Source organism: Mauremys mutica, chromosome 8 (assembly GCF_020497125.1).
Source record: "Mauremys mutica isolate MM-2020 ecotype Southern chromosome 8, ASM2049712v1, whole genome shotgun sequence".
Classification (NCBI taxonomy): domain Eukaryota; kingdom Metazoa; phylum Chordata; order Testudines; family Geoemydidae; genus Mauremys; species Mauremys mutica.
Window position 1 is genome coordinate 97,374,594 of NC_059079.1, and position 14,865 is coordinate 97,389,458.

At 39.0% G+C, this 14,865-nt stretch overlaps 1 protein-coding gene across 1 annotated transcript in view; it reads left to right on the plus strand.

The window, feature by feature from the left end:
- Positions 1 to 14,865, plus strand: part of RAPGEF6 (Rap guanine nucleotide exchange factor 6) — a 235,841-nt gene that overhangs the window by 138,157 nt on the left and 82,819 nt on the right. Inside the window, exon 8 of the mRNA XM_045026507.1 lies at positions 10,325 to 10,456. Within this exon, the coding sequence (XP_044882442.1) occupies positions 10,325 to 10,456 (132 nt within the window). The remainder of the gene's footprint in view (positions 1 to 10,324; positions 10,457 to 14,865) is intronic.

Below are 14,865 nucleotides of genomic sequence, written 5' to 3' on the forward strand. Positions count from 1 at the left end.
ACTTGGTCCTCTGTGCATATTTTCAAACTGCTACACCACAACAGCTGCGTCCAGATCAGATGCAAACTTTGGGAAGGCAGTCCTGCAGTCCTCCTTTAAATAGACTCCGAGCCCCATGTTGTGCAAATACTGTTTCTGAATCATCCACATAGAAGACACAGCTTCATCTATTTGAAGAAGGAAAAAACAGTTACCTACCTGTAACTGTTGTTCTTCAAGATGTGATGCAGACATGTATTCCATGATCTGCCCTCCATCCCCTCTGCATTGAGTCTGCACTTCTGACATTTGGTGCAAAGGAACTTAGGGGGTCAGAGTTGTGCCACCCTTATACATCCAGGGGAGGGACTAGGGCCACAGGGTGATGGCTAGGCAAAGTTCTCCGGCTGTGGTGCGCAGGGTATGCACACTCATATGAAATACACGTGACTGCATCACATCTCAAAGAACAACAGTTACGAGTAGGTAACTTTTTTTTAAAATGTTGACCTTTTTGTTAACGAATTCTCTAAAAAATACTTTAGAGAAATCAAGGCCCATTGGAAAATATTCTTTAATAATTTCTATTCTATAAATCTCACTGCATGATTTTTTAAAAATTCTTGGAATAAATAACTTGCATTTTATTTCTTTAAAAATCCTCTGATGTCCACTTCAGAAACCAAAATAGTATTTCATCTTTGAAAAGCTCACATTCGAGAAATATTGTTAGTCTTTAATGGTTTCTCTCCTTTCATTAATGACAAATGTTTGCTTTTATATTAGTGGTGGTAGCTGAGTAGCACATATGGTTAAATGAATAATTTAGATGGAAGCCTCACTTCATATACTGAGCAAATAGCCACAATGCCATAAAATATCTGAGCCTTGAGATAAAATAGAAGTACGTTGTTTTCGTGGAGGAGCCATGAATGTCCATTTTCCTATAATGCGGAAAGCATATTGCATCTGATTTATCATGTAAAAAGCTGTCTAAAGACTGAACAAAATCAAGTCTGTTCAGTAGATTGGTTTCTGCTGTACATCACTATGCTGTGTTGCGTTCCTACGGAATATAGTGGTAGTTCATTTGTGAGATTATGGTTAAGTCTGTCAGCACTTTTACAATAAAATATCTTTTTTTTTCCAAGGCCTTTGTTTAGTGCTGAATATTTTAGGAAGCTAATTTTTGCACTTATGTCTTCACAACTGCATAAATATTTATGTAAAAACTTAGCAGACCATAAATATTTGTCATCTAGAGTCTGTGGTACTACAAGAAATATTTAATTTCCTAAGGACTTTTAGGGTCTGGATTTGGTGTGCATGGCTCCCATAAAATGTTGGATCTGTATGGCCTAAACAATTCCCTAAAAAAGCTTTGACACAACAGAAAGTTAGATTTTTGGGTCAGCAATTTCCTCCCAAAAGTCTCTAATAGGTAACTACATAAGAACCCATAACATCAACAATTTTGCCCTTGCTATCAGGCAGGGGGATACCAGGTTTAAAAAGTTGGTAGTCATTTGTTAGACTAAGATGTCCTAATTTGCTGTAACAAATGTCTCTGCTTGAGAAAATAGTTTGGAGGGAATTTTCCTTCTTCTTTTGGAATTATACCTTGTTGAAAAACTAAAGGGAAAGTAAACTTATCTGAGTATTATTGACCACAGTTTTGACCTGGAAATCTAAATTCTTGGCTTACCTCATTCTGTTCCTAGATATTTTGGTTTTTCAGACCCTTTGTATTACAAGGGCATACTTTTGTATAGTTGATCATGATTTAAGTCATGCAGTTAACAGTAACTAAAATCTTTAATTGAAACACAATAATTGTGTATGGATAATTACAAAATCTATCATAGTAGGATTGAATATTGAATTTTATAGAGTGTATAGCAGTTGTACCCCAAATCTATCTTGATTACAGTACACACTTTATAGATTTTACAGTGTTTTATTCAGTACTTTGCCCATGCTTTGATTCCTCTCCCAATGATAGGTAAACATATTCCTTGTAGCTCATGGGTGAAGACAAGTTTACACCACAGTACACAAGATTTCATTTTCATTTTATGGGGGTAGTGTCTTAAAGGATCCAAATGCATAGTCACGTTGTGGGGTGTGTGTGTGTGTGTGTGAACATAGGCTCTATATATGCAAGAGAATCATTTTGGGATTTTTTTCTATAAGCTTAATTTTTTATTGTTGTATCTATCTTCACCTGCTATGCTCAGGTGCTGTAGCCATGTCTATGGAGAAAAATATAGTCTGAGCAATGATTTTCTATTTGTGATATACATGCCTAGCTGCACCTCTATTATACACTATATAAAATAAAGCCTGAAGAATCAATGTGTTCATAGATTCTAAGGTCAAAAGGGACCACTTGTGATCATCTAATCTAACCTCCTGCTTAACACTACCCATAGAACTTCCCCAAAACAATTCCTGTTTGAATGAGAGCATATTTTTGAGAAAAACATCCAATCTTGATTTAAAATTGGCAGTGATGGAGACTCCATTACAGCCCTTAGGTTTTAATTACTACTTGGCACAATTAGCAGATTATCATTGTGGAAGCCTGTATACCACCTGCTTGTATCCTGCATATTTGTAGCTGGTGCTGTTAGTCACTTTCACTAGCATTAAATTCACTCACTTTTAAAATATAGAGAACTTTTAAAGGAAATACTTAGCCTACACTACTTATGTAAATAAATGAACCCTTCATCTGTAGCAGTGTTTCCAGCAGTAATGGTATGCTTTTCTGAATTTTCTGACTTCACCAATTAAGCTGTTGAAATAATGGCTCATTACACACATAGTAATAGCTAACTGTACTTGCTGGAAAATATATAAAACATTCCTATATTGAACATGGCTTCATGGGGAATCCAAGTCTTGCTGCTCAGGTGTAGAGATGGAGAATACAATTAAAATGTGAAATTGCTCTCTGTCTTATACACAAAATATTTAGATGCATAGATCTCTTATCTTGTACCTGTTTAGGAGATTTTGAAGCAGGTTGTGATCTTAGTAGGGAAAATTAGACTAAAATGTTTGCATTCAATAAGAGAGGGAAATGTTTGCATTCAATTGAAGAGCAGAGAAATTCTTGATGTAAAAGGGGAGAGTTCTTGTTTTGTTCTAAACGGTGTGATTTACTACCTCCTAAACAAGAGTGGCGTGATCCTCCTCATAAAAGCTCAATGTCTGGCTGCAGAAGGATCCTCTGGCCCAGGCACTACTCAAGCCTGCACTCTGAGGACTCTGTTCCAAGCCTTGGCGTAGGGGGCATGTGCAGGCAGGGCTGGAAGGTGGAAGGGGCATGTCGGGAGCAGAACTGCAGCTCACAATGCTGTGATGATTCTAGGAAGCCAGTGGGGGTGATGTAACTTAGACAGACCTTCAGGACAGTTTATTCCGATGGAAGCCTCTGCAGATCCTGGAGCAGCCCAGGATTGAGAGGTCACAAAGGTGGCTTAATGCCACCTTAGCTCCCCACCAGCCACCATCTGAGATGAGAGTTTTGAATTCTGCCTGCTAGAGGTATAGGACAGAATTGTACTCTAGCTCCCCATATATTGATCCAGTTAAGCTCTCAAATGCTTTCCTTGACTCTTCTTAGTTGTCAAGTCTCATTTGATGGGGCCTTCTCCCCTCTCCTACTTTGTTGCATTTTCACAGGGCTCCATTCCTGCATCTCTTCTTTTCTTCCACTGAATTCTTTTCTCATGTTAGCGTGTCTACTCATATGGCTTCTACTGTCTTGTTTGTGCTGACTACTCTCAAATCTGTCTCTCCACATCTGATCTCGCTCTCCATTCAGCCCCATATATCAGCCTGTTTTTGTGACACCTCCTCCTCCACAATATCTCTAGCTTTTCTCCATCCAGACAGCAAAAAAACCTCATCTAGTTCTTATGTGAGATTCTGTACTGTGCATCTTAGAAGAGTGAGGGTGGCTGAGGGCTAGAGTGCCTGTAGGCTACTTTTGCATCCTCCCAATTATGGGTTGCTCCAGGGAGTGGCTGCTGATATAATTTAGGCAGCCCTCACCAGTTGCCTATGGGCTCCATACCTTCCTACTTATGATACCACCTCTATGCCAGAGTTTGTATAGAGGCCCTCAGAACGGGGGCTACTCCAGGCACCAGCGCAGCAAGTGGTGGTGGGTATGCCGAAGGTGTGGAACCAGCAGATCATCCGCAGAAACGCCGCTGAATCCGTGTGACCAGTGGACCGCCTGCAGGCGTGCCGCCGAAGGCTGCCTGACTGCCATGCTTGGGGCAGCAAAAGACACAGAACCGCCCCTACCTCAGAAGACAGCCTGTGGCAGTCTTTCTCAACTCCTGCACATAGGGAATGCTCCCCCTACCACATCTTGGGCTTTTAGAGCCCCTTTATGCTGTTTTGGCTCCCTTTACCCAGCATCCAGGGGCAGGAGATTCTCAACCCTTATCTCTCTCTCCTTCATTATTGCAACATCCTCATCATCATATCTAACTCCAAACAATCATGTTGCTGCTCTCCATTGCTGTACAAAACATATTCACTGAGATAACTTTCTGAACTTAATTCATCAGTTTGATTCCCTCTTTGAATTCCTCCACTGCTCCAGTATATCATGTGGATGATTTTTTACCCTCTATCTTCTGTCTTAGGTTTTTATAATGCTGCCCATCACCATAGTATCTGATCACCTTCCATGTAATATTGACAGTAAAAGCCAAGCCCTTAGGGGACTTTCTAGAGTCTTCACCGTCAGTGGGTATTTCTGGAGTGGCAAAGGGTAGCATTTGATACATGTTATTTTCACTAACCCTGCCACATTCCTGAACTGCATTGTACTCCAGTTCCCTTCCTCCATCATTGCTTCATTAGCAGGCTTCAGCTGTTGGTCCAGAGAATTTCACATGATGCCAATTTTTCATTCCTCAAGAGCATGTGTGCCACCTTCAGAACATTTCAATAGCATATGCTCAGTGAGAAGACTTGCAGACTGCTTTCATTTATAGATTTGTGTGCCAAAACAGAAGGCCTTTGCCTCCAAGACAGACTTTCTAAGAAAAAATGGTATTTTTCATTTCTTTGTTTAGCTAGTTTAGATGGGAAATTGCTTAATAACACTGCACATTGAATGAATTTCAATTGTTAATGCATTATTTCACAGTGTAATCACTCACTGTACATTTTCCTAACAGAGTACAGAAGTAGGTGGCTGTGAAAACCATTTTTTGAATTTTTTTTACTTTTTTGCCTGCAAACTCTGTCACACAATATAACATTGTCATGGTTTCTTGCATTTTCATTTCCTTTACTTAGAAAAAGTCAATGAAGTTGATACAGGCTTTAGACATTTAAAGATGTGATATTTCAGGAAATCAGACATATGATAGTACACTATTTTATATCAGATCGTACTACTGTGTGAAAAATCAAGTGATCATTCACTAAAATGAGATATATTGTCAACTTTTGCATGAGCATTTATCACACAAGTACACAGAAATCTGAGATTTTGCATATGTACTTAGGCACTTATCTAGCTAGGATGTTGGGGGGAATATTTACATACATTCTGCTAATGAAATGTGTGCAAATGTAGAAATGCAAGTGAGCACTATTATTTAAAACTCCCTAAAATTTATTTTTTCTTATTGTGCACAAATGTGGGAACCATTCAAGGTAAAGTGGCCTATTAACATCCCTCCGATCATATGGGGGGGGTGGGGGGTAGGAGAGGCAGTTGGAGGGAGGATGTTAGTGGATTGTTGTGATAAGCCATAAATCCAGTGTCTATTCAGTCCATGATTTTTAGTGTCTAGCAAAGTTATGAATTTAAGCTCCTAGCCTTGTCTTTTGAAAGTGTTGTGTAGGTTTCCTTTGAGGATGAGGACTTTTTTGCTTTTATGAAAAATTGTTTACCTATAACTTTGCCAGACACTAAATATCATGGACTGAATAGAGACACTATTTATGGCTTATTGCAACAATCTACAGCCCACTAACACTCCCCCCTACCCCAACTGCGTTACTATCGCCCTCCTTCTTTCCACCCTTATGACTGCCGGGGCATAAACAGGACATTTCACCTTGAATGATCCCTTGAAATATGGGTTAACTACTTATGCTAAACAATCTGTTCCACCATATATTTATATGAGACACTCTTAATGCCTTTCCCAGACCTGAAGCAGAGCTCTATGTAAGCTTGAAAGTTCGTCTCTCTCACCAACAGAAGTTGGTCTAGTAAAAGATATTATCTCACCCACCTTGTGTGTCTCTAAAAATAAATAAATAAATAAATAAATCTGTCCAACTGTGAAGTTAGCGGTGTTTTCACTGAAACACCTAAACTGCTTGTGCTTGTGCAAAATACACACACACACACACACACACTCATTCTCTCTACATACTTTTTCCATTTTGAAAATATTCTCTTGCAATAATCTCAATTTTAAGTATAAAGAATACCTCTCTTTCTACCAAACCCTTTGAAAACAGATGAAACATTGAGTGCAAGATAACTTTTTTAAAAAAAACTATGCACTGTATATGAGATAAACAGCTTTAGTGGCACAGATGGATGCTCTCCTGTTGTCAATGGATGGAGAGCAGATGTTCATTCTTATTCTCCTGTGCTGCATTGTGGTATTTTATACTGTCAACCATAAGATATTGTTGTCCTGCCTGAGAGAGGGTGACAGTCCCAGAGGAATGCACTAAAATAGAAGTTTAAGTTCTTCCTGAAAGGATATACCCAAAACGTAGTGCCGAGAAAACTTCATCTTCACCAACAGGCCTTTTAATTGTGGAGTATCACAGGATTAATTTTTTCTCTGGTCCTGTTCAACATCTACATGCAACTACTTGGGTGAACTGGTAAGATGACATGGACTCAAGTGCTGGACAGCTCTACTTATCCTCTGACACGTACAGCTGTAGCACAGCCACCAGAATGGCTCAGTGCTAGGATGAGATCAGCTCGTGGCTGAAGAATAGCTGGTTGAAGCTAAACCAGAGCAAGGGTTATGTGTAGAGAGGAAAACCCTTCTAGAAGGTAGTAGCTACAGTGCAGTTTCATTGCTTGAAGGCATGCACCTACAACTGGTCCATTCAGTCCATAGTTTAGGAATGGCCTGGTTTCCTCACTGATGCTGAGCTCTCATGTAATATCTGGAAGTAATGCTTTCTACTGTCTCATGTTGGCAAGGAGACTCCAATTTATACTGGCAGACGATAACCTGGCTATACGTGGCTTAATCTCCTCCTGTCTGGGCTACAGCAATGCAGTATTCTTGCACAGTGAACTTAATCTAGGGGTAACCGTCAGGAAGATGCAGTTCAAAGGGTAACTGAACTATAAAAATGAAGGCATAAACACTCCAAGTTGTGTCTCCCTATCTGTCTCTCTTTCACCCAAGAAGACAACAGCCTTTGGATTTTGGGAACAGATTCTGGCCTGAGAATTTGGTCAGCAGCGTTACTGGGAACATGTGGTAAGGCAAGTCACCTTGAACAAAGTCTAGTTTGTTTTAGTACTAGGAAGAGTTTTATCTTGTCGTCATTTCTGACTTTAATGCGTTATACTTGTGCTCACTTAAAATCTTTGTTGTTATAAAACAAACTTGTTTTATTCTCTGGTCTAATCAAAACTAATCCAGTGTTGTGTTTAAACTGAATTGTGTGGGTAACTCCATTTAAAATAGCAAACTGTTGGATATTGATCCCCTTAGCGGGACATTGGGCCTAAAATAGCTGAACTGCCCAAGAGAGGACTGGACAGTACAGAGCACAGGTTTTGGGGGGAAATTCAGGACTGGCAGGGTGACCCCCTCCCACATTCCCAGTGGTAACCAAGGCTTGCGGGGAACCAGAGTGTGATTGGAGCCTGCTGGCAGGGTGCTGCTATACAGAAGAGACACTCAGGGTGTGACATGCATGCTGTGAGGGGCCCAGGTTGGGAGCTACAGCAGCAAAGCATTGTGAAGCACCCCAGGTTGCAGAGCAAGGGTGACACAGCCCCTCAATGGTCTGGATCACACCCTGGAATATCATAATTGGATTCTTTGAAAATATTTTTTCAGTTTTTCTGAAACTGAGAAAAATGTGCCTGTTTCCAGTTGTATGTGGAAAGAAAGGTATAGATTTACAGAAGCAAGTACCATATATATTGTTCATTAGCCTGTTCGTTTATAAGCCGACCCCCCAAAATGGATAGGTAAAAATAGCAAAAACTGTATGACCCTTTCATAAGCCAACCCTATATTTCAGGGGTTGGAAAACTTTGGCTCCCGGCCCATCAGAGTAAGCCGCTGGCAGGTCAGGACATTTTGTTTACTTGGAGCGTCTGCAGGCATGGAGCCCCTCAGCTCCCTGTGGCCACGGTTCACCGTTCCCAGCCAAAATGATAATGTGTTAGATATTAAATTCAATGATTCCATAGAGTTTAAAATAATCAAATTTTGGTGTAGACCTGTTTATAAGCTGAGCCCCGCTCTTTGATGCGTTACTTTTTTACCAAAAATATTCGGCTTATGAACGTGTATATACAGTAAGTTGTTATATTCCAATGTCTCCTTTTCAATGATAATGTGATGAAACCAGAGCAATGTGGATATTTTGAAATAAAAAGGTAGTATTACGGCACTGCAGGTTTTGGCTATTTCAGAACCTACAAGATGAATCCAGTTGACTAAAAGCAATGGTAAAATTAAGTGGTATTAAAGACAGACAGGTGGAAATATAGGTTTCACAGATCACGCAACTTCCTGTAGCAATTTGGAAAACCGAAAAATATGCTGACTTGCATGAGTGTTCTCCCAATCTCATTTGAATCATAGAGCATCAGGGTTGGAAGGGACCTCAGGAGGTCATCTAGTCCAACCTGCGGCTCAAAGCAGGACCAATCCCCAGTCAGATTTTTACCCCAGATCTCCAACTGGCCCCCTCAAAGATTGAACTCACAATCCTGGGTTTAGCAGGCCAATGCTCAAACTAGTGAGCTATCTCCCTCTGCCCCCCTGCTTTTTGAAGACAATTCACTAGTACTACTTTATCATAATTCTGATTTTAAAAAGTAAATGACAGGCATATTGTAAATATATTACATGATCTTTTTTAATCAAATTATTTTAAATCCATCCAACAGCTGAAGATCCAGTTTCTCTTTATGCTACAAGTTTTTATCAATATTTGTAAATATAACTCGGAATCAGTAACATTTGTATAGTACCACCCTTTAATTAATTGGATACATAAAATATTCTATCCTATGTAAATAAATGTGTTGCTCATTCTTACTTAGACTGTAATCTCTTTGTGTCAGGGATTGTTTTTCATTATATGTGCCTACAGTCCCCAACAGAATGGGACCCTGATCCTAGGAGGGGGTCTCTACAGACTGCTTCAGTCCAAATTATAATGCACCTCTTTACTCAACAGATTTTTTTAAAAATGGAACCACAGAACCAATATGGGGGACATATTTGAGGATTCCAGTTACATTGGGAAAATTCTTATGAATTAACAAAGAATATAGAAAATGTACTTACACACACACTTGGAATCCTGGATCTTAAAAAAACCCAATCCTGTCACAAGTTTCATAGTGGCCCTCTAATGAGCTGAGAAATAATTACATGAGTTTTTAAAACAAATCTGGTATCCGTGGCTATTACAGTCTCATAAAATAGATTACAGTAGCTATTTCATTGAACTCCAGGTGGGCCAGATCCTGCAAATGCTTACTGCTGAGAGTAGTTCCACTGATTTCAGTCGGAGGTGTTTGCAAGATTGAGCCCTACATTAAAAAACAGTTACATTTGAAGAGCTTCTTCTATTTTAATGATCAGGAATGTGTATGGCATTCCTTGTATATTTAGTACAATTAAAAACAGTAAAAAATATTTAACAGCCAAAAACTTAGCAAAGATGTTTTGTATAAAATTATTCTTGAATAAAATGAATGTATTTGTAAATAGGAATCCTTCAGTCCTCACTTTGCAACTTGGAAAGCAATAGTTTTTCTCTTCATTTACTGGTTAGCCGGCTAGCATAACCCATTTGTCATTTTATGCCTCTTTTGTAGTGGTGTGGTGTACATCTTGTGTGTTTGTTTTTAAAGAGATTGACTTTGAGTTTATAGCATCCTTCCTATTCTGTCATGTCAAATCTAAAATCTGTTAGGGTTTGGGTGAGCTTGATCCAAGTTAACATTTTCTCCAAATGTGCCTTACAAAATGAAGGCTGAATCAAATGTTTAGCAAAAGCTTTATTCAGTAACTTGTGTTCAAAGCAGATTTATACATGTTCGATTATTTTTTCCTTCTGTTCACAGCTTCCAGCAGACCTTACCAAGATGCATCTTACAGACAATCCACATCCACAGGTGACTCATGTCCCTTCCAGCCAGTCTGGATGTAGCATTGCCAGTGACTCTGGAAGCAGCAGCTTATCGGATATCTACCAGGTAAAATTGCAGAAGTTCCTTGTTTTTTTGCAGGGAGGGAACATTTGTATTGTAACATTCTGCATTTTGCCTTTTTAATATTTAAAAGGGTAAAATATTACCTCATTAGTGCAACTTTCACTTCCATGTAATACATTTAAGCAAGTACTGTAGGTTTGGTGTTGGGTGCATGTCTGATTTTTCAGGTCAGTGCAGAATTTTATCTAAAGCTATTACATTTTGGCACAGTTTTGTTTAAAAAAAATCTTTACTAATAGGTATGCATTGACATTTTTTCCTTCATATTACACTCCTATTTTTTGTGCATCTCACCTGCTTTTCTTCCCTCACCACCACCTCCTTTGGCAATGAGCTAGGTGAAACTGACCATTGGAAGTGGTATGCAGTGTAGCTATGAGAGTCCCAGGATATTAGAGAGACGAGATGGGTGAAAGAATATCTATAATTAGACCAACTTCTGATGGTGAGAGAGACCACCTTTTGAGCCACACAGAGCTCTTCTTCAGGTCTGGGAAAGGTACTCCCATGTCACAGCAAAATACTACTTATGCTAAACAATCTGTTCCACCTTGCATTTTGCTGTGACACTAGGAGTACCTTTCCTAGACCAGAAGAAGAGCTCTGTGTGGCTTGAAAGCTTGCCTCTCTCATCATCAGAAGTTGGTCCAATAAAATATATTACCTCCCCCACCTTGTCTCCATAAGAAGTGGTGACAGAGAGAGAGAGAGAGTAGCATAAGATTAGCAATCGCGTTTTCACTTATTTTTATAAGAGTAAAATAAAGTCCAGGTTTGTATTAGTTAAAAAATGTGTTGTAGAATTAAGATGCAGGGTGAAATATAGTTAGGAGTCGATGCACAGCCCTGAACACCACTTAACACATGCCTTGTATGCAACCTGCATACAAAGAATTGTATGTAAGCATTTTTTCCATCTTTATTATCCATAAAAAGCTGGACGTTTTTTTTTTCCTGCGGCTAGGTTTTTTTCCTAAGCTTAAAAATATTAGGAATGTCAAATCTTGTCTTTCCTGTTTTTTCCTTCAGTTCTTTTTGGAGGACCAGAGGAAGTGCATTGGGAACTTTGTTGGCACTTGATCAAAGAGGCAGGAGTGTTTAATCTTTAGAGAAGAGAGATTTTCTTCTAACTGTCTTTTTTAAACTTTTGGATGAATTCACATTAACAAAATCAAGCAAGAAAAGCATGTTTAAACAGTATAAATACAAATAACTTTTACTTTAATTTAATCAGGATTCATTTGCTTGGTACTCGTGATATCAATTTACTTGTTCTTCAGAGATCGATAGTCTTCAGGGAGAAAATAAGAGGACCTAAGCTTACGGTTTAAAAAACAAACAAACAGGAAAAAGTTTTTGCATTTTGTGTATTTGTGTCTGGGGAGATGTTCATGTTTTCTTTCAACATCAGGATGATGATGCAGCAGGGCCACGCCTTCTCCATTCTTCCTCATTTTCAGGTCACTTTTGTGACCTTTAGAGTCTTGTCATTTCCTTCAGTGGGCCTGAACTTCATCAGGTGCTTGATCTTATGTAAATTAAACACATTCCTCAAGAGTAATTCTTAATATTTATTCTATGTGAATGACATATTCTATTCTCAAAATATATTCAGACTAAATTACCAGCTCCATGCTAGACAAAATGAAGTCATTTTCAGTAGTAGAATATAAGGGTTCCAGTATTGCTTGGCATAAATGGAAAGTGAATAAGCTCCAAGGAGTACATTATGGATTAATCTATATACTCGTACATGTTTTGACCAATAATCATGTGTTGTCAATTGAAGCTGTTTGTACGGTGTCTCAGTTATGGGGGCTAGCTGCACTTCTGTCCCCGAGGTCTTGAGCTTTTTGAAATCAATATATTTGAAAATGTGGAAAACATACACAAATATTTACATAAATGATATTCTATTATTAACAGCGAGATTAATTGCGATTAATTTTTTTATCTCTTGAGAACCCTAGTTTGTAGATTAACATGTATCATCTAAATTATTAAAATGTGCTAACATAATCTGTTTGAATACAAAATTATATGTTAGAATAACACAGGAATTAATAATTGAGTAGCATACTCAGCTAATGCATTAGTATGGAAACTATTTTTGTATAATCATTTATTAATTTAATTAATCAATCCAGATCCAAGCAGAGTAGGGGCTCTCTCTGTAGAGATCATCCTTCCTGCATGGAAGTGACCCTCTATGACACCATTCTACCCACTCCAGACCCTAGAGAGGGCATCTGAATCCAGAAACCTTGCAGGCTGCAATAGGCAGGCCAGAGTAGTGTCACATCTTCTGTCCCTACAGAGATACTTCAGACAAGATAATATATTCTCAGTCTCTATTGTCCTATCCTCAGAACCCATGCTGCTGGAGGGCATGGTGGTTTGGAGGCCTAGGCCTCTTGTAATTCCCTTAAGGGTCTGACATTTTGGATATGTACCATGTGGCTTATCCTACTGGGAGTATACTCCACCCCGTCATAGAACTGTTTTTCTCCCTCTCTCCTGTGGGTTTAACCTACAGGTAGGGATGATTGGAATCATTATTTATATTGTTTTTCTGTGCTGTGGTAGAACCCACAATGTATTAACTGTAGCACTGTGCACCTATATAGGATGACACAGTCCTGTTCCCAAAGCACTTAGGCTTAGATCCTGAAAGATTTTTTAGGCACCTAACTCCCATTGATTTCATTGGGAGTTAGGGGCCTAAATACCTTTGAGGTTCTGGGCCTTACAGTCTAGGAAGACAAGTAACAGACAAAGGTTGAGAGTGAGCAGAAAACAAAATGTCTGCATTTGGGTTTTATTTTAATTTGTATCAGATATGTTCACGTCTTCTTTAAGTATGTATTTTTAGTTGGCTAGTTTCTTGTGGGTATTATAAACATAGAAATGTCTATCAAGAGATTCTGGTTCTCTTTTCAGAGTTTGTAGGCCGTTGATCATTCCAACTTAAACTTATAAACCCATAGCAATATTTTCACTGTTTTTATAAAATTCTACTGATGTATGAATATAACATTACATAATATTTTAATGGTGTAGCATTTCGTAGTATTGTGTAATGCATCAGTCTGTGCACAATGCTCATACATTATGGGATAGTGTGTTGAAATTACAAAGAATCTATTGCTTTCATTATTTAAAATGTGGTCAGCACATAGGAATGGCCATACTGGGTCAGACCAAAGGCCCATTATCCTGTCTACCAACAGTGAACAATGCCAGTGCCACAGAGGCAGTGAACCTAACAGGTAATGATCAAGTGATCTCTCTCCTGCCATCCATCTCCACCCTCTGACAAATAGAGGCTAGGGACATTCCTTTCCCGTCCAGGCTAATAGCCATTAACGGACTTAACCTCCATGAATTTATCTAGTTCTCTTTTAAACCCTGTTATAGTCCTAGCCTTCACAACCTCCTCAGGCAAGGAGTTCCACAGCTTGACTGTGCGCTGTGTGAAGAACTTCCTTTTATTTGTTTTAAATCTGCTGCCCATTAATTTCATTTGGTGGCCCCAAGTTCTTATATTCTGGGATCAAGTAAATAACTTTTCCTTATTCACTTTCTCCGCACCACTCATGATTTTATAGACCTATCATATCCCCCCTTAGTCTCCTCTTTTCCAAGCTGAAAAGTCCTAGCCTCTTTAATCTCTCCTCATATGGGACCCTGAGAAGAACCTTCTCTGAACCTCTTCTAATACCAGTATATCTTTTTTGAGATGAGGAGACCACATCTGTATGCGGTATTCAAGATGTGAGCGTATCATGGATTTATATAAGGGCAATAAGATAGTCTCTGTCTTATTTGAGGGAGGGATAGCTCAGTGGTTTGAGCATCGGCCTGCTAACCCAGGGTTGTGAGTTCAATCCTTGATGGGGTCTGGGGCAAAATCAGTACTTGGTCCTCCTAGTGAAGGCAGGGGGCTGGACTCAATGACCTTTCAGCATCCCTTCCAGTTCTATGAGATAGGAATATCTCCTTATATTTATTATTCCTTTTTTGAATTATTCCTAACATCCTGTTTGCTTTTTTGACTGCCACTGCACACTGCGTGGATGTCTTCAGAGAACTATCCACGGTGACTCCAAGATCTCTTTCCTGATTAGTTGTAGCTAAATTAGCCCCCATCATATTGTATGTATAGTTGGGGTTATTTTTTCCAATGTACATTACTTTACTTTTATCCACATTAAATTTCATTTCCCATTTTGTTGCCCAATCACTTAGTTTTGTGAGATCTTTTTGAAGTTCTTCACAGTCTGCTTTGGTCTTAACTATGTTGAGCAGTTTAGTATCATCTGCAAACTTTGCCACCTCACTGTTTACCCCTTTCTCCAGGTCATTTATGAATAAGTTGAATAGGATTGGTC